Source organism: Episyrphus balteatus, chromosome 1 (genome assembly GCF_945859705.1).
Source record: "Episyrphus balteatus chromosome 1, idEpiBalt1.1, whole genome shotgun sequence".
Classification (NCBI taxonomy): domain Eukaryota; kingdom Metazoa; phylum Arthropoda; class Insecta; order Diptera; family Syrphidae; genus Episyrphus; species Episyrphus balteatus.
The window spans coordinates 52,054,656-52,081,100 of record NC_079134.1 but is presented as its reverse complement, the minus strand read 5'-3'; the positions used below and the strand labels follow the sequence as shown (position 1 = coordinate 52,081,100).

General features: G+C 31.6%; 1 protein-coding gene across 2 annotated transcripts in view; it reads left to right on the top strand.

Moving 5' to 3' along the window:
* The window catches only part of LOC129905632 (toll-like receptor Tollo), a 234,054-nt gene extending 209,029 nt beyond the window's left edge, over positions 1 to 25,025 (top strand). For both annotated transcript variants that reach the window (XM_055981161.1, XM_055981160.1), the window contains 10 exons: positions 4,659 to 4,786; positions 6,140 to 6,283; positions 6,419 to 6,523; positions 6,698 to 6,824; positions 6,939 to 7,135; positions 10,659 to 10,814; positions 11,318 to 11,464; positions 13,557 to 13,719; positions 15,900 to 16,031; positions 24,164 to 25,025. In XM_055981161.1, coding sequence (XP_055837136.1) covers positions 4,659 to 4,786; positions 6,140 to 6,283; positions 6,419 to 6,523; positions 6,698 to 6,824; positions 6,939 to 7,135; positions 10,659 to 10,814; positions 11,318 to 11,464; positions 13,557 to 13,719; positions 15,900 to 16,031; positions 24,164 to 24,648 — 1,784 coding nt within the window. In that variant the 3' untranslated portion in view covers positions 24,649 to 25,025. The remainder of the gene's footprint in view (positions 1 to 4,658; positions 4,787 to 6,139; positions 6,284 to 6,418; positions 6,524 to 6,697; positions 6,825 to 6,938; positions 7,136 to 10,658; positions 10,815 to 11,317; positions 11,465 to 13,556; positions 13,720 to 15,899; positions 16,032 to 24,163) is intronic.
* Positions 25,026 to 26,445: the final 1,420 nt, after the last annotated feature.

The following is a 26,445-nucleotide window of genomic DNA, read 5'->3' as shown; positions in this document are numbered from 1 at the left end:
AATATTTAAATTAAAATAGAACATGAACAAATCACTTAGGGGTCACCATGAATAATTCTCAATCGAAATATCAAAACACAAGACACAACATTCCATTTTGAATATAAGAAACGAACTGATTTATTCAAGTAAAACTAAACTACATTACAGCTACATATACATATATGTCTTATATCTAACTTACTTCTACAGATAAGACTATTTACATAGATAACAAACTGGATAACGACGGTGTGATACAGAGAAGCATTTGTTTGTAACACGATCCACACAGATGTGTGTCATAAACACAATCAGTGTGAATCATGTATACAAGGATCTATGCCATATGCCGTCGCCGTCCACTTTGAACCTTAATATGTACATAACATTCCTATGATCATAAAATATTATCTATATTTAAATGTTAGTACAATGATGCTTAAATAGATAATTAAACACATAGTAATAATGCAGTTTCACACAACTACACGTGGTTTGATTTTAAAATCCAATAAAATTAAACATCGCGAATAAAAATATGTTGATGAGCCGATTCCATATTGAAAAACGGCAAACGAAACTGTTCAATTCATCGGTAAGTAGGTACCTATGTACATTACTGAGAATAATTTTTTTTCAATAGAGAACGGGTAATCGACGTATTTTTTATCAGTCTAAAATGGACTCTTTTAAGAACTTTAATTAGGTATTTTCTTTCTCGTTTCAAGCATTTTGTACATTATTTTGAGAGAATCGTATAAGGATAGTAGATATAGAAACAGACCCTCTTTGTCACTTTTTTGGATTTTGGAATATGTAGTTTAATTGATGTCTTACGTAGCGAAAATAGCATAGGTAGCTACATAAATGTGCGAATTCAATAAGAGCGTACGTTATTCTGTTCAGTACTGTATACCTAATTGTGAATATTTTTTTATGTAACGAACGTCAAATCAATCATTGAAATTTTATTTTCATGTTAACAAGTTTCTTGAAAAGTGTTTTACTCATTAAAACAGAATAATCAAAAAAAAAAAATAAGCTACCTAGTTTCTCAAATCCAAAAAACTAAAACAAATTAAGAAAAAAAAAAAGTTTGCTTTAATCTTTATCCAATTTATGGTAGGTTTATACATTTTATATTCTCTTTATGTTCATAAAACTTTTCTTCGAACTTTGTCCCCCCTTTCCACTTGTTGTATCTGGAATTGAACAAACTTAATAACTTCGACAGGATAAATGTGATTTTGATAATGATTGATGATATTTGCTTGTTTTTGAGAATTTATTCATTTCACGAACATTGTTTGATGATGGCAACTTATTTATGTGACTTGTTTCAGTCATAACAGTATGTACATACAATACCTGATGGTTTCCGTACATACATAAGTAATAAATTTTAAGTCTAGGTTAGGTTACCATTTTACAAATGAAAAATTACTTTAAGAAGAAGACTCTCAGCCTTAAAAGCATTTTGAAGTAAATTTATTACATTAAAAGCAAATGTAAAATGAGTATTGATGACATTGAAATAATCGAAGAGTTGTGATTTTACTTAATGATTTGATTTATTTGAACTTATTGAGGTTAATGTGAAAAAGTAGGAATAGGTAAGTAACTCTTTGTTTTGCTAAAAAGTCAATTTGTCGATGCAACTTAAATCATGATTCATTTCGAAAATGATTTGCTGGCACAAAAAATTATTGTAGCCACTCAAACAAGCTTTCCTGGAACACTTACATAACTCAAATACTGAAATTCAAATGGCTTTAAATCACATTAAAGTCAATTATTTCATACAAAACCAGCACAACAAAATCGTAAACGAAAATTTTGTACATGCCTTTCCTGTGCTAAAGTATTTGGAATCATTAATTTTTCACTCACATCAATAGTCATTCTTCTTGCTCCAAAAAAGTAATTTTTACTTTGGATACTTACAAAAAATTTCGTTTCGCTTCAGAAGCGTACTAGGCTTTCGCATTGCGTATACGAAATATTTTTTATAAATTTGTGCATTTCTTAGCTTCGTAAGAAGCGTATATCATTTAATTGTCATACCGGGAACGCTATTTTTGGAGTAAATGTATTTAGATTAAAATTTTACTTTTTTTTTAATGATATTATGATCAAAAAACCGTGGCCACTTCAATATTATCTCAGAAATACAGGTTGTCAGTAATAAGTAATAAGGTAAGGGGGATTTAAGGGGTAAATTTTAAGTCACGTCAGATTTTGAAGATAACCTGAAAAAAAAATGTTATATCCTCGAAATTTGACGTGATAGAGCAAAATAGACTTTGAATCTGGCTTCAGCAACCTGAAAAACTTATAATTAACATACATAGTTGCACTCCCAGATTAAACTAAAAAAAATTTTCGAGGCTGTAACATTTTTTGAGGTTATCTTGAATGGAGAATGGCAGAATGGACTTCGGATTCAGTTTCAGCGACCCTAAAAACCTATGGATTTCACCAAAAAATAGTTCAAAACACAATATAGAGAGCTACTATCCCTTATAAAAGGTTTGAGATAGTCATCGTAAAAAACCAGTTATCTTAAAAACTGTGCATTTTTCGACTTTCTGCGCTTATCGGCTTTTGATCAGGAGCTTCAACAGAACAACATACTAAAATTTCAGACAATTTCACCAAGGGCGACTTCCCATACAAAATATGCGGGTCCTTTAATTCATTTCCGGGAACGCTGAATAAATAAAGTAGTTATACCATCATAACTCTGCCTGTTTTTAATATTTTTAATCCTAATCTTACCCAAAAATGATTTTAATATAAACTCTAATAAAAAAATTACCAACAAAGAAAAACTAAAAAATCACTCAGTAATTTCGGATTACGGACTGGTAACATTTAAAAGGATTACCTATTTTTATAGAAATTGGTGTTTTAAGCAATAATAATTTTTTTGATACAGTTTTTAGCAGTTTGTATTATTTTATGACCAAAGCAGTATTTTTTTCTACAATCTAGTAACTACTCAATATTTTACGCTTAAATTAAAAAAAAGAGTAATTACTGAGTTGTAGAAAAACACAGCTTTATAGTCTCTGACGAAGGCAATGTGTTAAATTTTTGGCCTAGTGTTATTCATTCAGCAGGTTCAAAGAATTGACAAAAAAAAAATATTTTCAGAATATTGACTCATGACAAAAATAAAAAGTTGGAATAGAAAAAAAAAAAAAGAAACTTTATTTATTATTATTTCCGAAACTATTCATTCAGAAACGCAAACGATATGTCAAGGACACACACGAAACTAGAGCCTGGTAGATGAATAAAATATTTATACATACATAAATATCCACATGAAAAAATATGACATATATTTCATGCCAAAAGCAGAAAAATTCGGTTACACATTTAACTTTAGTGTGTATATGGAATTGGTATGTGTATTGCATACGTTTTATAGATATCAATATTGTGGTTGGTATAATTACAAAAATACTAGGAAGGAGACATCTATTCGTGGTTCGTGGAGTAGGTATTACTTTTTCCGCTTGAATTTGCTAGGTAATTATGTTTCTTTGATAGTGTTTTTATTGCTTTAGAATATATAGCTTTTATATTAGAAGATGTGTGATTTCAACTTTGAACTACTCTAACATAGACTAGTTTATAAGGAATAAGAATCTATTGGTCTTTAACTAACAAGGGTTATTTATGGCTGAAATTGAAATTAGTTTTCATATGAAATATGTAACTCAATAAAATGTCAATGTTCGAAGAATTGGTTTCCATGGAAGAATAATATTGTAGTTTTCCAATAATTTTCTTTTGTATTTTGTTTTGCAATTAGTACAGTTAAACAAGACTATAGAACGGATTTATGTACAGTACATACAAAAAACTATCGATTATTCATATTGATTCCCCGAATCTTGGTGTATAAAACAAACTACACCACTTTATTCGTTGGAAATAGTTTTCATTAAAAAAATAGTTTCAAGAGAAAAAAAGTGTTGCAACAAATAATATCTATTGTTTTTTTATCTCATATAGGTAAGACGGATTCTCAAAAACAATATTATGTATGTATGTAGGTATAGAATTAACGATTGCGTCAGTAGTTTCAATAAAGCCGAGATGCTTGATAAACACCTTATCTACTAAAACACGAAAACAGTCCTGCGAACGAATTGATACTGATAAATTGGAGTGGAGCAAATTTTGTTTATATCAAGTACTTTATTTTTACATTTCAATAATATTCAAAGGGCAGTCTCTATTTCAGATCAACTAACAGTCAACATCCTGTAAATTAGATATTTTAGAAGTTTTAATATGGGGTTTTGAGATTGCATAATAAGTTTTTCAAAAAAAATTTAACGATGATGTAATTCGACGTCAAATGTACCCAAAAAACGCGTTTTTGACCTGTTAATATTCAAGAATTTTAAAAACGTGACGTGCCAGTAAAATTTTGACTTCGGATTCGGACTCAGCTCACAAAAATCCTTTAGTAGTAGGGTTTGGTTTATGCACTATTTTCGTTGCCGACTAGTGTAAACTAAAATGTATTTTAATATTTACGTGTCACAACTTAGCCTTCCAACTCATTTATAAGACATTTTTCTCAATAAGTTTTGTTTTTCTTTTTTTGTTAATATGTATTCCTAACAATTTTTGAATTTCAATGTTTAATTTTGTAGATCTTTCGAAAAATAATATAACTAATGTTTCTGAAAACAATTTCCGAGGCCAAGACAATCTACACGAGCTGGATTTATCGAAGAATAAAATCTATAGCATGGCAACACTTACATTTCGCCATTTAACGGTAAGTATCAAATTTTGTTATTTTCCTTATAGGTACATTTTTGGAAAACAAAATCAATGTTTATATCTTTTAATTTTTATTTCAAATCAATTTTTGTTCAGAAAAAATTAACCTGAATATGCAAGTATGTTGATCACAAGTTGTGATACCTAAATATAAGTAAAAATACTTTATTACCTAAAGTATCAATGTTATAAGAACTGATCTTACGCTCCCAATCACATGAGTCGCAATACCTAAAAATATAAATTTATCTTCATGGATGAGTTGCATTAGATTCGATTAAATATCAAGAATAGGACTCGTCTATAAATAAATATGGGTTTTCAAATTTACGCCCGTGTAGGCGACATACAAAAGTACAATTCCAATCCAATCAAGCTTTTGTTTTTTTTTTCTTTCACAAAGCAAACCGAAATAAAAATTAAAAATAATTTCAAGAAAACTTCCAAACATCTTGAGGTAAAAAAAAAAGACACTTAAACCTCTCGACCTCTTTTTTTATAAAAGATGCAAAACCCCTTCTAATAAACGAAAGAAAAAATAAATTCTTTAAATGGAAAACACTCCACACGAAATAACAGAAATGCCTCCGAAATGACTTAGAGGATTAATCTAAGCATCTTAAAAATAATTACGGTTTTGTGAAGGCAGTTGAACAGAAATTTAGCATCCTTCAGAATTAATAATGAATATTTCATTTGCTGCCATTTGTAGTGGAAAAAAAAGGCAAAATTGCGCTCGGGTACTTGAGAAAAACTCATCAACCATCCAAACGAACCGAAGAGGGCAAAAGGAATGACAGCTAATGTAATCACAACAGAATTGATTTATACAATCTTGTATTCTATAAAAAAAAGGATCTATCTATAGGAATATACAAAAAAAAAGGAATAGAAGCAAACATCTTCCTTTTTGCCCTTTGATTGCCATTTTTTCTCACTTTGCATAGGATCTTGTACACTTGTCAGCGAGCGTTCCGTCCCAAGGACGAAGAATGAAATTATTTGCATTGCTGTTTATTTTTCATTTATCTGCACATTCATCACTTTCGTAATAAATTTCATTACTTCGTTTTATTTATTGTCTCGTGACATTATTTTCTTTTTCTGCGCTTTTGGTTGTAGATATTACGTTTTCATGAGTTTTAAGGACATCCTCTGGAATTTTTTTTTTCGCTGAATGAATATTATTATATTTTATTTTGCCCCTTTGATATGATGTTTTATTTTTCGTTTATTTTTTTTTTAACTATATCGGCCGGTAATTTGTTTTCCAATTTTTCTTTCTTTGTATTGTCCTTGGGCAAATAATATTCATTTATATATCCTTTTTTGCTCATTTATTTTACAGGATTTAAGGCGACTCAATTTGGCAGACAATTCCATTGAGGAATTAGTTCATAGAAATTTTTTCATGTTAAATAAACTTAAGTTCCTCGATTTAAGTGGAAATCCATTGCAGGATCTTCAACCGGATGTATTTCGTGATGTACCCGTAAGTTTGTATTATTTTCTTGTTGTTTTATTTGTGTTTATAGTTGATGGACGTTTAAATGGGAATGATAATAATCCTTCCGTTTGTAGAAAATCGATTTGAATTGTTTCCTTTTACTTCTTTGATTTTTGACAGGAGCTCAAGGTACTTAAGTGTCGGAATTGCCAATTGAAAAAGATAAATCCACATCTGTATGATTTTCTGCCACATTTAAGTGAATTGGACTTTGGACGAAACGAGGTAAGAAATATTGTTCTAAATTGTAATACAAAAAAAAAATATTTACAAAGGAGAATTACGTGATTTAATCTTTAATGCGTTGTTTTGAAATTTTAGTACACACAAGTTATATAATTTATCAAAGGGCCATAACTGCCACAATTTTATAAATTCTTCTTATTTCTTGATACACAGTTTAAATTCATGGACAAAGACGAGTTTAGAGATGTGAAACGATTGACGAAAGTACTTTTGGATGGGAATCAACTATCAGTGGTTGTCGATGAACTGTTTCGTATGCAAAAAAGCTTAGAACATTTAGGTAAAAATTTCAAACACAATATTTTTGACTTAATTATTTCTTCCTTTTAAATTTAGAACAATCTCAAAAAATATATACCTACACACAATAATATCATTTTTTTTTCTTTTTCAGATCTTTCATATAATCGTTTAGCAAAAGTACCCAACGATGCATTTCAAAATTTAATGAATCTTACATATCTCGATTTATCGTATAATAAATTAGTGCGATTAGAACCACAATCAGTTCGGCGATTGACTAGTTTACAAACGCTTAATATTAGCGGAAATACTCAAATGGATCTGCACGAAATTCGGGACACTTTTGAGGTACATATTTGAATTCAATTTCCGTTGTTCGAAGAAATAACAAGTTTCCATAGTTGAAATTTGTACAGTTTAATAAGACAAGATAAAGGTTAAGCTTCGAGATAAACGTTTTGAAATAATTGACCTAACTAACTTAAACAAATTCATATATTTAATTACAGCACCTTGCCATATTATAAGACCCAAGCGATTTCTAAGGAATGCATGCCCCGATAATTACCAGGCTTAAATTTTGTGTCAAGGAATAAAGTGACATTTTAACTTTATGGCAAGGACTCAAGAGACCCAATTATTCTTGAATGGGTCTTGGTTCTTTACCACCACGCAGTTCGTAAGGGCTTACACCATCTACTGAAGACTTTTTAGTTCTGTTCAGGATATAAACTGCAGAATTAATAAGCTCCATCCTAATTGTTTCTGGATAATTTGCTTCTTTGTTACAGCACTTAAATGCTCTTGCCATCTCTACCAGGGTTCGGTTTTCTCGTTCACTGCGGCCTTTCTGCTCAGACCGTCAGTGTTTGTATGATTCCATTCAATCTTAGAATTTGTTTGACTTCTGCGTTATCAAATTCAGTCATTTTCACTGAGTAGTTCATTTAGTGAATGACCCAAAATCTTTCCATTTAGCAATAACTTCTTGATATTCTTGGCATCTGTCTTGTGTTTTATGGCAAATCTTTATTCGGAACTTGGAAAAGTTGTCTTTAAAACCTGATACTTTTTTTTTTTGAACGAATCACTAAAATTTCCACAAACATCAGTTGGGATCAGCCTTCCTTGGCCCTATTGCACCAACCACTTTGCATTTTGCAAATTTGCCAAACAATACTTTTCTGCAAAGTAAAAGTGCAAAGTGTTACATCAATAATTTAAAGTTCCCCACTTAAAAGTGCGGGCAAACTAAAAATTGAACTTTGCCTAATTTGAAAAGTTGCAAAGTAAAACAATGTAAATAGTTTCAACTTCCTTTCGTTGTTAAAATAGTTGATAACTTGTGTTTTTTTTTTCTTTAACAACGATGTCTCTAGAAAATAATTTTTGAAAGGAACTAAGGTGTATTTGATAGTTGACAGTCAAATTGATCTTTTTTCTATGCTCTAAAACCACAACAAAATTGTGCAATTTGACTGTCACTTATCAAATATCACCTTAGCCGATTCGGCCCCTGATATATTCCAATATATGCCCGACTTTTGATAACACAAATTCAATATTTGTTTTTGTCAAGCGAAAACATTCCACTGTTTGAAAACTATTCCTGATTTCAAATGTATTCTTAATTCTATTATTTTAATGTTACTATTCTCTTCATCTTCAAAAAGTCGTTCAAAGCGATTCATTTTAAATTATAATTTAATATACCCGAACAATGGTGTGAAAGAGGAGAATAAATCAAAATAATTCCGAATAGAATGAAAGGCGATTGTAAGAGCCATTTCACACATTGCCGAAAACTGGTTCGGTTCCGGATAAACGCCCCTTTTGGTAAAAGAGGCGTTTACCCGGTGCCGGAACGGTTTTCGGCGACGCGACGTGTGAAATGGGCCTAATTCTTCTTCCTTATTATAATCTTTCAAACTTTGCCCACACATTGGCTTTTATGTATTCGATTTCTTCATTTATCCAGATTGCATTATGCATATCTAACACATGTTGTTGTGATTTGACTTGAACTTGAACTCCAGTCATAGTTCTCGGTCGCAACCACCGCTATTTGGGAGCGGCATATGATGATTGTTTTGATTTTGTGCAGAAGTGCAATAGTTGGCCTTGGCCTACATTTGTTTGACATTGAAATTGTTTTATTTATACTTTGAAAATTTGCGGTTGATGCAACAAAATTTGCAAAGAAGGAATTTTTTGTTTTACTTTTCAAAAAAATAATTTCCTCCTTGCGAATTGAGGTTTGGTGCAACAGAATTTGCAAAGTTAAAGTGCAAAATGCAAAGTGGTTGGCGCAATAGGGCCCTGGTCGATTTTGTCGATTTCTTACTTATTCCAAATGGTAACTTTTGTGCCTAATCATTTGTGGTTAGGCTCATTTGATCTTCCTGGGCGCTGATCCCTTATTTCTTTCTCAAGAACTTGTTTGAGATGTCTTTTATCTTGATGTCCCCATCGATATGGTTACGATGCATTGTCCATGGTAAAGTTGCAGTTTATTATCATTTTCAACGGCTATATTTAACTGGCATGCGAAACTTCACATCTAACATCCACATAGCATTGTTTATCCATCTACATCAAGTCAACAACTTGCAGCTGAAGACATGAAAATACTAGGGGTATTCACGAATCACGACACGATATGATCAAGTTTCGTTGCAATAGCGTAACATTTTCTTACACTAAAACAACAAAATTTACTGACTACAATTTTTTTTCATTTGTGCATTTTTACTATACTCTAACCATATTGCAACCAAAAAATATAATGGTGTAAAATTTGTCTCTTGTAGTTGACAGTTTGGCATCTGTCATTCTCAGTCAGAACTTGTTACTGGCTGATGGCTTCGAAAACCCGCAAACCAAAAAAATACCAATTTTTTAATCAGAAAACTTGAAATTATTTTTTTTTTCTCATAGTAAACATCAGTGTCAAACTGATTTTGTCATATTTAATCTGTGTTGCTAAAGCTATAGTTTGAAAAAGGTGTGTTCACCCTTTTGTTCCACTGGATTGTGAATGCCCTTTGTTTTGATTCCTGTCCTGAGCAGCAATAACCGAAAACAAATTGCGTGTTATTAGCATAACATACATGATACTTTATTTAATGTCACTTACTTATTGTTGTGGGTTGATTTCACTCTTATCATAATAAAATTTGGGTAGGAAAACTCCGTGACTTTGAATATTTATCATTCATTGGCTCTTAGACTAATATATTAAATCCATTGTCTTTTATTTATACCTGAAAGGTGACCAAAAGTGCATCGAAATAACACAAATCATTGAACTCATACCCGAAATTATTGGAAAAACAATATTCTGCAGATTTTTTAAATTCAGAAAAATTTCTCTTTCACTTAAATTTTGGTTCTAAAATTTCTAATTGAGTTTTAATACCCATTTAAAAAAATTCGTTCAATTCTTTCACGTTTTGGTTATATTAAAAGCATACATTTATCTTTTTTATGGAGAAAAGTTTCTATACAAATTACCTAAGTTCTTGTTAAATTTATTCCACAAAATTTAAAAAGTCAAAACCATCGGTCAACGTTAGAAATAAAAAAAAGTTACATAAATAAATTACTTTTAAAATGATTCGCCATCATGCTCGAATGTGTTCCATTCAAACTAAACAAAAAGCAAACTTTCTGGTCTGCCAGCTTCCGTCGTACGTAACGTAGTGTACTTGTACACAACTATAAAATTAATGCTTAAAGATGAATAACCATCAGCCCACAAATCACACTCTATAGCCAAACCAACCAGCATAATATCTGAAACTAAAACTTTCCTCCTTCTGACCAAATTTTGTTTTATTTTTTTGTTTTGTGTTGGTTTTTTTTCTTGCAGCTGATTCCACAACTGACGTCGTTAGCTATTGCCGACATGGGAATACTGCCCATGGGACTGTTAGTGCCTTTCAAACAATTGCGCTATTTGAACATATCTGGAAATCATTTGGACAATATGTCCCTACAAGTCATCGATCCATGTCGGGAGCTTGAGGTATGTATACAAATACTTTAGACACAAAATTCCTTTATATGATATGTGTAGAATGTAGTAACAAAAAGTAGGCAGTCGGCCTGGCCCGGCCAGGCCGCAAGGCAATATTTAACACTCCTACTATTGGACTTTTGCTTGAGAGCTGTAAGTTTTAGGTATTGCTTACGGAAAGTTCTTCCCATATCCATGGATGGATGGATGAATGGTTAGAGGAGCACTCTGAAAGCATTTTCCTAGACGTCATCGTAGTGGTTTTGGGTGCCTTGTCTTAGCCATCTGGCTGGATGGTTGCCTATAGCTAGAAAGTCTCTCGATGGATGTTGAAAATATTGCACAAGCAAGAGTCCAGTTAGGATGCAGTATAGCAGTAACATTTTTCACACCAAATAAATTTAATTTTAATTGTTTATCCCTTCCACTCTTTTTGTTTCATATACAATTTCCTTCTGTATGGGACAACAAAACATGGCATACTAACTACTTCTGGTCGGAATGGATTGCAGTTTTTGGATTTGTCACGAAATCAATTGTACGGCATCAACGAGGATACAGCACTAAGGATACAAAGTATTCGCAATGTGCGACTGGACAACAATCCTCTAATTTGTGACGAATGTCACATGGGAAAATTAATTAATATTGTTAGACATGTAAGTGTTTTCTTCAGCAGAAATTGTAAAATTTTATGAGTGAATATTTTTTAACACTGCAAATGGAAGAAGCAGACCCTGTTGAATATGAGAAAATATCAGAAAAACAAAATTGTGACCGAGTTAAAAATCAATTAAAATTATTTTATAGGTAGAAAAATAAATTTTCAATACATCACGTTACTTTTTGAAACGGATTGATAAGAATAAAATATTTTATTCTGTTCAATGGACACAGAAAATTTGATCGATAGTAAAATTGGATAGTTCAAGTTTTTGAACTGAAAACTTATAGGTACATATAACATAGAAAAAATTCTTTGGACAGATATGACGTAATTTCTCTTCTAAGGAAATTTTTCACCTTATAGTTGGAGAGACGACCGTCGAGCTACATAATATGTACCTCATAAGGTTAGAGGTTAGAATTCGTATCAAATGAAATGAAAGTTGATAAAAAATTAAAGAAATAGGTTTGCCACTTTAAAAATAGGAACTTCTATGTGGCAACCCTATTTTTAAGGAAAAAAGTCATATAACAATTTTTTTCATAACTTTGTAGTAGGTAGGTACCTAATCTTATTTGGCACCTAACATTTTTAAAATAGAAGAAGGTCTTACTTAAAATGTTATGTACATATGTACGTATTTTTAGCCTTAACCCTTAAACTATATCAATTATTATTATCATACCTATATTTTGGCTGAAAAAGGGTTTTAGTGTTGTTGCCGAGTACTTATGATACTTGTTTGTATTTTAATTATGGCACCCGACATATTTCATAGAAGAGAGTGTCCAACATCGTATACCAGAGATTGGTCACGATGACCCCTTGCTTACGCCGCTGCAGCGCGCTGCACAGAGGAGTATTTGACCTCAAAAACCGGTCAAAAATATTTTGTATGTTTTTCTTATTAGAATTGCCCTAAAATATTATTTTATAACTTATAATGCATTAAAAAGTATCACTGAAAAAAATTTTCGGGTTAAATAAAAAAAAAAATTTAATTAGGTAGGTATTTTTTTTTCAATTTTATTTAATTCATTTTACTTATTTAAATATGAAATTTTTAAATATTGTTAATAATAAGATTAAACAAAACAAAAACTAGAAAATAAGTACCTATTTTTTTTATTCATTATATATAATTCATTTTTAAATTTTTTTAGTTTTGTAATTCATAAAAATCGTCTGAATCTTACTCCATTAACAATAATGCCATAATAAAATAATAAAATAATGTTTCTGGTAAGAAACTTCCACTGGTTTTATTTTTCTGCCGCTTCCGTTTACAGCTCAAGAAGGGGTCCGAAGTCAGCAGAAGGTCTATTAAAAACATCTCTATAGCATAGTTCTCGAAAAAGTGTTCTCGAAAAATCTAGCCTATAACTTCTGAAATGTTTATTTCTGGCCTCTACAGCTTCCTCTGATAGTTGACCAATCGGCAAAAGGGCATATTTAATTAAAGCAGGGCCATGTTGAAGTATTTTGTGGAGTGTTGGTGTCTTCATTCAGTTTAGAAGACACGGCGAAGAAAATTCAAGCCCTTCCCGCCACATTTCTTAGTCCTCTAGTTTTAAAAAGCACCTTCATATATATGTTTTTGTGAACTCTGACCCTATATAACGGGGGTAGTGGATGGAAGAAACTTCAGGATTTTTCATAGATTGTAAAGCTCAATATCAACGTGTTCAAAAAATCAGCCTGTTACTAGTTTTTTCCTTGTAAAAATCTATTTTAACTGCTCTATAGGTACATCACCCTTAATATGTATGTGCACTGTAATTTCATAACTCTATTTTAATGCACCTGGAAAAATAATTACTGTTGATTGCCAGACTAATGTTTTCTACAAGCTCGACAAATTACTTCCTTCATGCACAGTGCTCTATATCCATTTGATAAAATCAGTTTTAATCGAGATATTGTTTAGAATTGTAAACACAAGAAATATAATTCCAATGTTTCTCTCATTTTTTGCCAAGGATTTGTATAGTTCCATTAAAAATATTATTCCTTTTATTCTTTTTTGTTTGTGTTTTCTGAGTCTACTTCCGGTTTATTTTTGTATTATGTTCTTCTTTATATAGCTGCAATGGAAGTGGGACACATATCCGATTTGTTTTTTGCCAAAAAGTTTACGAGGTGCTGAAATTACGGACCTTGATATTACTGGATTGGATACGTGTTTGGAATTTATTACCGACGAAGAAAAGGATGCTGCAAGCACATCGCATAATTTTCTTGAAAGGGGTAAGTGATGAAAAATTGTATATATTTTGTTCATTTTTTATTTATTAGAAATGTGTTCGTGATAATATTCTTTTGGTTGAGTTAGGTTGGGTGTGGGTTTTGCAATATTGATTTTATAATAGAGATCAAAAATTTATTTCAAATCAGCTGTAGATACTTTGTCAACAAATTTCTTTTAAGGAATGTTCATTTTAAATTTTGTTTTCTTTCTTTTTTTATTAAAGGTAGCTGAAAAAAGAGTGTGTTCTGGAAGGGACCACTGTTATATGACATAAAATTGGAATCATTTTTCGATTTTCGAACGTCAATTCTCATGCTAACCTGAAAGCTAGAAACCAAGCCTACCTATAGAGCCGAAGAATGCTTCACTCAAAGAATATAAAGAGCCTCTTCAGAGCCCATACTTCTGTCCCATACAGTTTTGTTCAGTACCTAAATAAGAGTTATGAAGAGTGGCTCGAGAGATGCTTGGCTAATCAATTGTTCTCTTAGAACATAGAAGCGGCAGCTGGCAAAAGTAATTGTTCGTTTTCGTATAATTTCAGCGCTGGTGTTTATGTCCAAGTTTACAGCAAAGCCTTAAAAGTTATGGCTCTCCAAAAACATGTCGGTGTTAAGTGTCCTTTTTGACGTATTTACTTGGATTTCCGCTCATTAACTGTTAAATCCATTTTAAACGCTTGTGAATCGTTAAGCACACAAGGACCACTGACATCACGCTATGGACGAAACTTTGAAGATCTTATCTCTGGTGGTGATGTAAGAGCTCTGTAATATTCTTTCATGAAATAATGTTATAGAAAAAATCAAATGACAAAGTGTCAGTATCAATGAGGTCCTTGTCGACCTCGTTGGAGCAACGTATGGTCCACATCATCATTTTGCATATCTGGTCTTATGGGGCCTTGAAATCGAAGTTTAGGTGATGGGTATTGATTTGATGTTCCGCCTGGTTTTTCTAAGATCTGCCCAAACGTGAATATTTGATCGATGGTGGACTTCCCTGCGTGAACGCTGCGTTGAGAACTAGTGTAGAATTGACGCAGCATCACCGCACAAGCGGTAAATTGACGCAGCTTTGTGTATGATTCTTATGGAATCAAATGGCTTCAAAAAATGCATGTGCGCAACGGGCTGTCCCTTAGCTTTGCATTAAAATCACCCAGGGCGATTTCAATATCGTAGCTAGGTAATTGCTCGTAGGTTTGTTCGGGAAACTCGTAGAAGCTATCTTTGGTGATATTTTCTTTCACTTTCGTGCCCGGTCCTTCCCATCTTGGTTTTTTTGGATGCAGTTATATCTGCCTTATAGGTTATACCAGTCGAGGGCCTCCGCTAACGGTTAGGCTGCAAGTCGTCTAACCAGTAGTTATTTCTGAGAAGCCAATGATTATCTCTTTGCAGAGGTGCACAACTTTCTTGCTGATTAAAGTACCTTGCTTATAACAATGTAACAGTTTGAACATCCTTATACTGGGACAATGTTTGCAATATAATTTATGTTGTGAAATGTTATAGATGCGGAAATGCTCTCAATTATCGTTTATGTATATTATTTTGTTTTATTTCTAACAACATGTGTATCTACTTAATTAATTGCATAAAAAGTCAACGGGTGCTTTAGATCGAGCCAAGTTAAAAGTTCAACACTGGTTATAGTCGTTAATTTTCTTGACCCTCACCCAATCCCTGCACTCAGAGTATCCTTTACATCCTCCTCTCTCACTTTGACTAATGATGCACATGCAAAGGATGACTAATCCTTTCATCCAACCGCATCCATGGTCAAGATTTAAACCATAGACGAAAGACCTACTTGTTACATTTTTTTTTTTTTACTAAAGTGCTGACAAAACCACACTCGTCCAACGCTTCTCCTCGAACAACGTAGCTTGCTGCAGTTCAAGCATAAAGGGAATGCTGTGGCCATTAATCGTTTTAATTGTCTTAAATGCTCGGATAGTCCTTTTCAAACTAAAGACTGGTAATTGCATTCGACTTTTACAAATTGTTTTGTATTTTCTTAAAATGCTGATAAATGGGATAAACATACTTCTTTTATTTTTTTGACTACAAATACACTTATCTTTTTTGTCTATGTTGCAATTTTAGAAAACTTTCTATTCTTTTTCTCTTAACTTGTTTTTATTTTGTTTTGTATTTTTGTATCTTCCAACCAGGTGGTCTTAATACACTTGCAATTTTGGGCGGTATTATATTTGTTCTAATTGCCATCATTATCCTGGCGATGGCTGTTTGTTTCTCAAGACATCGTGCTCGTTACTACACGCGAGAAGACCGACGTGCTGGAGGTATGTTATATAAATTAATTTGATTTTCTTTTTCATTTAACAGGAACTCTCGAACGAAATAGTGCTGTTGTGTGTTCTGTAGATAGAAGATACAAGATACATTGTAATAGTTTGAGAACTCACGCTGGGTATAATAGTGTGTACATTAGAAAGACAATAATTAGGAGTCTCTCTTAATTTTCTTACATGCTTTCAACTAACTAATGTTTAATAAAACAATGTTGTGAGGTAGAAATATAGTTGTAAGAACATTATTTCACGTGCGAATTGAGGAGTGTTATGATCTGTTTATTTAACATTTTGTAGTATGTTGGTAAGTATCTGCTTCCCTTTAGCGAGTTATCATCTATATAGTAGTCACGTAATTTTTAGGATAATGGAGTTTTTAATGTTGCTTTCCATGGTTTATGTATTTATATCGCAGCAAAAACACGCAGAGAAAAGAAAAAGAATCCCTGTCTGTCCCCAAGGTTTGGTCTGCACGTTGAATTTGCAAACAAGCAGAGAAAAATAATTAAGAGAAAAAACTAAGCGTATTTTTAAAGAGTGTTTGAACAATAGTGGTTTTTTGGTAAAAAAAAAACCTGGCCAAAAATATTTATATTCAGGACTCAGTGAACGATTACTTAAGCAAAATGTTGCTGAAAAATTTCGTGTAATTACTCGAAGACTCCTCCTACCGAGTACAGAAATTGTTGAGATTGAACACGAATTTTGGAAGTGTTAAGGCCACGTCAAAGACTTAGAGCCATTTGCTGAAGCGAAACTTAAATAATTTATGTTGAACATAAAATCTTATTCTCTACTTTTTCTTCTGCGTAAACTCTGTCACATAAGGATTTATGTTGAACTTATATGCTTAAGTTTCGATTCAGCAAACGGCTCTTAGTCTCTTGTGTAGAAGAACTGGGGTCGAATTACGGCATACGTTCGTTAACGAATGGTTGCTATGTGTCCCTATTGTTTCGGCCCCTGTATAGAATTTGAAGGTATGAATCCAATTTTTACGACCAAGAACTCAAAAAGTTCCTCTCAGATTTAATTGTCCGCTAATAGAAGGCAGTGCAAGTGGGTGGGATCTGAAACACATTATAGACAAGCAACATTCTTAATCGTTTTTGAACAGTCTCCACTTATGACGAGCAGTCCAATTAGTGTTGAAGATCTTCGGGATGTTCTTGGTAACTCCAGTAACTGGAAAGCACTGGGCTCTAATGAAAATCAAAACTTCTGCCTTAAAAATTTTAAAGCGCCCCCCCCTCTTATTCGTTTTTTTAATAAAACGTTGGATAATAAACAAAGAATTTAGGAATTTTTCACGAAAGAGCAAACTTTTCGTACCCCAAAAAATATATATATACGGAAAATTCAAATGCTTTTAGACCAATTACACGTTTAAAAACATTATATAAAGCTCTTACAGCAGCTTAACCTAGGTCATTGTGATACTGAGAAATTCAAAACCAATTTGCATTGATAGCTTCTTAAAAATCCGTTCCAATTTTTCTAACGCTAACTTTTTATGTATTAAACTGTATCCTAGCTCCTAGGTACCAACAACTGATAAAAGATTTTCACAATTGACTTGAAGACTCCGGGCCAGTTCCCTGTTCTCTTCTATTCGGTCAAAATATTTGTTTAAAAAAAAAGGACTCCATTTTGAGCACAAAAAATCTGATTCGTTTGTCATGTAGCTTTTTGGATTAAATCCAAGATGCAATGCCACTTCAAATTCCTTACGTATAGAATGATTTCCTTCTTTTTTCAATCATCAACTTGTTTAGGTTCCTCAAGCTAAATTTTGATCAAACAACCTTATAGTCACGTACACGCATATACAAACGAGAGTAAAATTCATGGTACAAATTATATTGCCCCATCCATATACTAGAGTTAGGTTAGAAAATCAAGCTTTTCACACTTTTACCCTTGTTCGATAAGATCTGCACAGGTATACGTATAGTAAATCCTTATTGCAGCTTGCAATGGCAGTTGTTGCAGTAAAATTCACAACCTGTTTTCCCAATTTCCTGACACGGTTCTCGATTGTTTTGGATGACATAGTCGTCGTCGTCAATGCATCAACATGAAACACAGTTTTCCAATGGAAAAAGGCTACCTATACACTACATACTAAGATGAGAATGGGATATCTTGTATGAAATATCCTTGACGCTGATTGATTGAAGTGTAGGTATATGTGTCGATGTGTCGAAGTTGTAGCAACCCGCAACAGGATTAATAAAACGAGAGCGCTTTAGCGGATATGGGGTTATTTTCAGTTATCAGCAAGCTGCAGGCTATTTATTTTTTAAGGAAGCAAGGATGTGTGAGAGAGAGAAACATCAACAGAAAAAAAGCTTGTTTGGTATAAATTACTGCAAACAAGTAATGGAAATTGCAAACAATTTTCCAGGATGGTAATGTAGAAACCTGATATGCAAATGTATATATGGTTAGCTTTGAGCTATATTGTCGACTTTTATATGTGTATTTGAGGTACAGCTGAACTGAAACAGTTTCAATACACTAACAATGTTACTAAACCAGTTAACGATTAAATAAAACAATATATTTTTATAATAAAAAAATTTAAAAACAAAAAGAGCCATTATGCAATTTTCAAGAGAAAACATTCGGTATTGTTTTTGTTTTTGTTAATAGCATGCATAAAAAGGATTAATATGTTTATTTTCCGATTCTCAACTTTTGTAGAGCTTACTTTCTGTCGAAGGTTAAAATGTAGGAAGTCATAGATTATGCATAAATATTTCCCAGAAATAAAATTAAAAAAATATTTTCTCAAAAATGTTCAAAACATTATTTTATTTAGACAACTTAATTGAAATGCCAAAAGGTGATTCTAATTGATGGTTTTCATAAATTTAATAATATTTTATTCCTCAATTGTCAGCTATTTAAAAACAAAACACAGATTTCAAAGAATAACATTGTGGGAAATTATTTGTATGTGTAAATATTTCAATTGCATTCGTTTAAAATTCAGTTGACGCGAGGCCATTTACAATGCCATTTATATTTAAAACTTGCTCATAATAACCTTAATGATCATGAAAAATTCATAGGTAGTGAAGAGGTCAATTGTTATTTAAATGTTAATGTTCTGCATGGGCAGTACAAATGCTTCCCTTTTTTATGTGGACCCATTAATGGAGCCACTGTAATGTGTTGTGTGGTTTCAATGAATAATTTAATGTGGTGTTCCGATAATTATTGTTAACGCTACTGCAAATATTAATATTACTTTGTTTTAAGGATAATATTTTGAACCGTGGAGTTTTTGGCTTTGATTTGGAATTAACTTATATACCATTTATTTCTAACAAGACACATGGCCATACAATATTATATTATTTTATGTCTCAAACAGAGCGTGAAGAAATGTACAAGGCCTTGTATCCATTATAAGGTAGAACAAATTTTATCCTTAAATGAACGACAAGAACTGAAAGTTATCGTAAAACAAGTAAGTATCAGCAGTCGCGTCGAAATTTTTCCTTTGGGTATTTTTGGACTTGTTTGTGAAGAACATTCGTGCATTCCACAGAACAAAAACTTGAAGTAGATACTCCCTGCCAGGACATTCAGCTCAGCAAGAAGTGGAAAACCTTTTACTTATATTAAAGTCAAATTCAACCAAATGAGTTAAAGGATTTTGGCAAATTCATATCACGTTTCGATTCAAGCTAATTCAGTTTTTTTCTCTCAAAATGTTGAAACATTCGAAATCTGAATATAAAGTTCATTATTCACTCAACTATAAAATAATAAACAATATTTAAGGCCATATTTAAAATAAGGTCATATTAAAAATTTTCGATTTGAATAGCAGAATTGGGCTAGGAAAAGAGATTTTTTATTAAAAAATGTCTAAACTATTTTAATGAATCTTCGATTTTTAACCATAATTTATTTTATATATAGTGTTCGTGTATTAATTGTAAAACAGTCTTATTAATAATAATTCACATCCCTTCAACAAAAGAGAAACCTAATTTAAATCTTTTTATTTCATCCACTCTTAATTATCCTCCATTATCCAAAAATTAAGTTCACAATGTGAAGAAAGAATATGAAAATTTATATTAATAACACTGGTTTACAAGGGTTTTGTTGCCGAAACAAAAATATACTTTTCTGAAGGTTTTCGGTGTGCTGAACTCGAATCAGAACAACTAATCAGCTCCCGTTTTTGAGATATTACCGTTAGAAAATGCAAAAAAAACGTTTTCTTGAGTTCTTCGGACCTTATTCTTTTGTATAAGGAAAATTGTTTGAGCATATTTAGTTACGGTTTCTATAAGAACTGTTTTCTTTCAATACCTGTTTAAATCTTTTCAATATCTTTTGTATTGCCCGAGATATCTTAAAATGAAGTATGTGGGTTTGGCTTCATATATCATAAAGGGCAGTAAAAAAGATATCGGAAAGATTTAAACAGATTTAAAAAGGTGGAAAATAGTTCTTATAAAAATCGTTACTAAATATGCTCAAACAATTTTCCTTATATATAAGAATAAGGTCCGAATTAGTGCATTTTCTAACGGTAATATTTCAAAAACGGGAGCTGATTAATTTTTTTTTTACTTCGGATTCGAGTTTAGCAAACCGAAAACATTTAGAAAAGTATGTTTTTGTTTCGGCAACAAAAAAAAAATTTAATTTTGTTAACCAGTGTAATGTTTTCTAAGTGCTACACAGAACAGTATTCTAGTATGCATTTTGCAAACGCTTTCGATATCGAATGAATGTAAGGTTACCTGAAATACGGCAAACAAACCTACATACATAATTTAAATGCGTTAAAACTATAATTACATACGTGAGTCTAAACAAAATCATACAGAATGAAAATCATTATTTCCCATTCCCAGTATTTGGGAATTAAAGATAAAATTGTTTTCAAAATAATGCCGAGTTTCTTGTTTATCAGAAGGTAATATGAAAACAAGATGAATAGGATCTTATTGAGAGCTTAAAAATTATATTTATGAACTTTTAAAAGCGGCATGTTTTCGGTAACATGACTCAGCAGTGCGCGCAATTTTAACATGCGGCTCATGCCATTCACAGTTCAAATCTTTTCAGGTTTACATGGGCTAACAAATAATGTGAAAACGAAATGTTTTCCACCTCCAAGAGAACGAGGCTTACAATGAAATTCTCTAAATTAGCTTTGAAATAAGATAATTTCCCATACATTTCCCAGCTCATTTCCACGAAATGAGTTACGAAATTACAGTCTATTTATACCTCATCGTGAAAAGATCACAAATTTATTTATTTTTATCCTAACAAACAGACTGTATTTAAAATTAAAAAAAAACAATGTTGAAAGACAAAATTCTATAAGCCTTGAATATCAGTTTACTCTTTCTTACGTAAGGAATTACAATACGGATATCGTGTATCCTATAAAACTTGCCAAAAATTTACAACCTATTAAGATAAAAAAAAAATTTCATTACGAATTCCACAACATTTTTTGAACTTCTGAAAAAGCCGATGGTGAAAAAAAGAAGAAAAACAAACAATACGAAAAATTACTTTCGTTTACGTTTCCGTCTTTTATGGATTTTATGGAATTTTATATTGCGATTATAGAAACATGAAAAGTCTTAAAGTTTAATCCACTTAAACAGTCTTCACATCCCTATCAGTAAAAAGGTCATTTCGTTTTGTTTTTCTATTTCTTATAGAAACGTTTCAATGGTTTGCCAGTCCTGGCAATGTATCGGGACATAGGCATCACACCAGGGGAAGTCATTGATGAGCTGGCGAAAAAAGACCTACAGGATGGATTTTGTACTATCTCGACGATTTTTTTTTTGTTATCAATATGTAAGTGTAAAATATCTTACGTAAATAACAAAACCTCACAGTGATCGTATAAATATATTCTTTTCTGGAAAAAGCTAGTAACGCCACTGATATTATCCAAATTAAACTTACCTAATAATTTTAATCCATTGATTTTGTAAACTAAAAACCATAATATTACATTTTGACTCGAATAAGCCTTGGCTTACTCCTTTGTTACATGGGTTGTCTTAATTTCTTTATTTTGTCATTTTTATTATTTTGAAGTTAAAAAAGGTCCACTTATCTGTGCTCATATTTGAAAATAATAGAATAGTTCTATTTTTGTTTCTAAGCCAACCTATTCACATTTTCTACATTATCTAATTTTTCATTTTCTGAGAATCGAGGTCCTGCAGGATATTTAAATGCGGAAAACAAACTGCTCGCCCTGGTTTTAAATTCTATAAGCAAGTCCACTTAAAAAAAAGGAAAAGTTGTTACGTGCAGTTTTTTTCTTTCCTTCACATTGAGCAATGAGCACAACGTTGTCTAATTTGTACGACATGAATATCAGGAAATCCTTTTGTAAAAAAAAAGGTTCAAATACATACCATGTGTTCAAACAAACGTAATAAAGACAAAGCATGAAAAGAGTTAAAAGCTTATGCTTATGGGTTCTTGGCTATATAAGGGAAGTGCAAAAAAAAAAAACTTAATACAAAGCTAGACATTGTGTTAATGCTAAGAGTGGAATTAACACAGGTGCACAGCACATTGCACAACTGTGTTTGCAAGAGGAAAATACAAATTCCATTTTTGAATTATTGTATTATGCTTTAACTCATCGTTTGAAAAAAAAAAGAAATCTCACAAACGATGGAGATAAACAGGCTAAATGGTGTACTATTATCCCGCATACAAGGAAGTAGAAAATGAGTTCACCTATAAAAAGACAAAGCTTCTTGTACTGAATGCAGAATATTGTTTTGAACAGAAAATTTGCTTTAAGTTTGAAATTTCATACCAGTTTTTTGTCATCAAAATAAGATTTAGGACTGCAAAAGGCTTTTAGTTTTCAACATAAACTTTTATACGTATAATAAATAGCCATTCAATATTGAACTACGAGTATACTAGTTAAATTTTATCCTGATGAATAATTTTGACATTACGGAGTAAAACTCAGACGAGTGGCTCTGAAGCTTCTTAAAATCTTAACCCATTGGCTACAAGTTTCTAACTGACATTTTTTCCTAAATTAAATTTTATATTGCGTTGAGTTAACAAAAGAAAAATGAGAGAGTGCCATACTGTGCCATATAGACAGAATATTCTAGTGGAAGGAATGGGAATGGCATCTTAGCTGCTTTTATGAAAATTTTTGAGGCGGGGTTTGAAGAAATTACACCACTTATCTTAAAACATGGTCCGATTCTTGTGTTCCCCAAAACAAGAACTAAATAATGGCCCTGGCTATACAACATTTAATAAAAATTCATCCATACTTTGAGAGTACATTTTACATTAAAATACTCCCTGTCTGGACATTGAGCACTACAGGAGGTCGATAATGCTCATAGCCAAATAGGAAAACATCTTTCCATTAGTGAATATTTCTCTCCTATGGGGCTCATTAGACTGCTTTAAACTGACAACAACCGTAAACCACTCGTTATAATTCAAATGCAATCTTGTGACTTCAAAGTCAACTATTTAAAAATTTGTTTTCACTAAAATGTTTGAAGTTGACGAAAGCTGAGTTTGAAATCGAGTTTTCATTATAAAGATGCAGAAAACATGACTTGTGTTGTGTTGTATCGGATCATGAAGTTCCGATTCTGCAGGAAGAAAAAGAAACCGTTCCTTTTAGACCCATGACTGGTCCAAAGCAAAAGGGAAGCACCTTTTAAGTATGTTTAAGTACATGAGTTCTGCTGTTAGATCTTACTACAAATAAAGAAATATTTAAACTAAGTAATATTTCAAAAATCGGAGGCCAATAATTTTTTTTTGAGATCAGCAACCCGAAAAAAGTTTAGTTTTGTTAACCATTGTAATTAAATAACTCTATGAACTATTTAATGCTATGGGTTCTTCTTTCCAATATAATGTATCTTAGATGTTTTTATGCAGGTACCTAAGGAGAAAAAAAATACAAAATAACAAATAAACTAAATTAAAACGAAACTAAATAAAACTAAAGTTCGATATCGATAAATATAAAAAAGACATTTTTACCCTACAACCATTATCCTTGTCTTGATATTTATAAATGTTTTATTTTTTTCTGTATGTCCTTTTCCTTTCAGGCGATGGTAAATGTTTGGAAAAGAATTCCGATACATCACCCGCAATTACTGGCAACGAAATCAACTTCAAGTTCCCAATTGATGACCGAGTTTGTACGATTGATGAGCTTGTCTTGCCACCGGCACCACCTCCACCCACAAAATCACCCCCAGGTCCACTCACACAGAATCAACAAACAGTTGCAACATCTCAAGCCCAGACGAGTATACATTTGCCGGTGGCGGCCAAAGCAACAGCAATAACAGTTCCAACACACACAGCGTCAGCTATAACAGGACGACAACCAACGACTGCTTCGCCCATATCCTGTTCTTCCTCCCAGCATCAGTGTCAATCGCATTCAAACATTGTGATACCACCAACAGCATCAGCGACTGAATCCCGGGAAATAACATCGGAATCAACTCCTACCAACGACCAAATGCAACTAAACATTACCCCTACAACGACTACAGAAACCATAGTGGAAGTTGATTCGAATTGACCTCCACCGAATGCAAGCGGCCAAAATTAATTGTGTTCGCGATCCCATCGTATTTTTTTTTATTCTTTCTGAACGCACCAACTTCCGCACAGTCAAATTGATTTCGTTGGGTATCTAGGGTGCAATCACTTTGGTCGGTGATGCAGTATCCCCATTGGTTTCTTAGAATTCTTCTTCGCTTGATTTTTTCATATCCGTTCAAATTTCGATTATAAATTGAGTTCATGGAATTCAAGTAGGCGGTTACTTCGAACAAGACTTGCAATTTTTTTAACCAATAATGTCATTATTTTTTAATTATTTATAATCAAAAATAAATCAATTAGATAAAATAAGATATTTTTTCTTCACATCTTTTTTTTTTTGTTACAAAACTCATTTATTCTTTCAAAGAAAATGTATTTTTTTAAATTAGATTTTTACAAAAATTATTTTTAAGAATAAAAATAAAATGAAAAACAATTTATATTTATATCAAAACTAATTTTAAAATAAAAATTATATTTATTTACCTTTCGTATAAAAATATTTGATTTTAAATTCGAATTTTCAAAACCAAAAAAAAAAAGATTAAACATATATTTTTGTAAATAACAAGAGTTGCAAATGAAAATTGTAATTAAAATTCAAATCGAATATAAAAAAAAAAATTAAGTAGGTAATTGTGATATAAATAAATTTTGTAAATAAAAAAAAAAATTAAATGAAAAAAAAAACAGAAAAATACGAAATGTGTTTAAAATTCATCTCCGAGTAAACAACATTTTAGAATTTGCAATATTGTTATAACTAAAATAGACAAATAGAATACTTTTTTGTTACAATTCCTCTAAAAGAACATAATGAAATATTATAAAAAAAAATAAAATAGAATAAAAAGTTTATATTTATTGAAGTTATATTACAAATATTTATAAAGTGTTTCACTTTGCATTAATTTTGTGTTTAAAAATAAATTCAAGTAAAACAAAACAGAAAAGTGAAAACATTTATAATACAAATATAAATTTATTTATAGGAAAATCTAAACAGAAAAAAATCTTTTGTTTTATGATAGATTATAATAAATTAATATATTTAAGTAAGTGGAGAAAAATAAATCGAATGAATATTTATTTAAGAGAAAAAAGAACTTATTATAATAAAAAAAATATGAAATATAAAAATATTTAAGAGTATAATTTAACATTAATTCTTTTCATTCAGGGCCATTTGCTGGAACGAAACTTAAATATTTAAATAAAACATAAACTCTTATTCTTTACGTTTTCCTCTGCGTAAACTGTCACATAAGATTTTATGTAGAACTTAAATCCTTAAGTTTCGTTACAGCAAACGGCTCTTAAAGTTTAGATTACGACGGTATTCTGTGAAAATGAAACACAGCAAAGTATCTAAAGCAATAGATTGAGAGGACCGAAAAGTTAGAGAAAAGAATAAAATAGTATATTATGTCACCGCAAAACGTCTACCTTTTCTAATAGAGTTCCAAATTTGTCAGTGTTTTTCATATGATTGAAGCAACCCAATCAAGTGTAGGTACATTGCATCAATGTCGATGTTCATATATGTAATGGAGCGGCTACCCTAGCCCTCATTGTTCAATTTGGCAGTATATTGCACACTACATAACTTAAGCGTGTTACTTTATGAGGGAAGGTTGATGTATGACGGGATCTTTTAGTTTAACATGTCCAGTTTAAATGAACAAACAAATTTAAAAACTTATAGATTGACGTCCTTAAATTTTGTTTTCATTTCTTTGGAGCCCATTGGGACCTCAACATGAGTTCATTC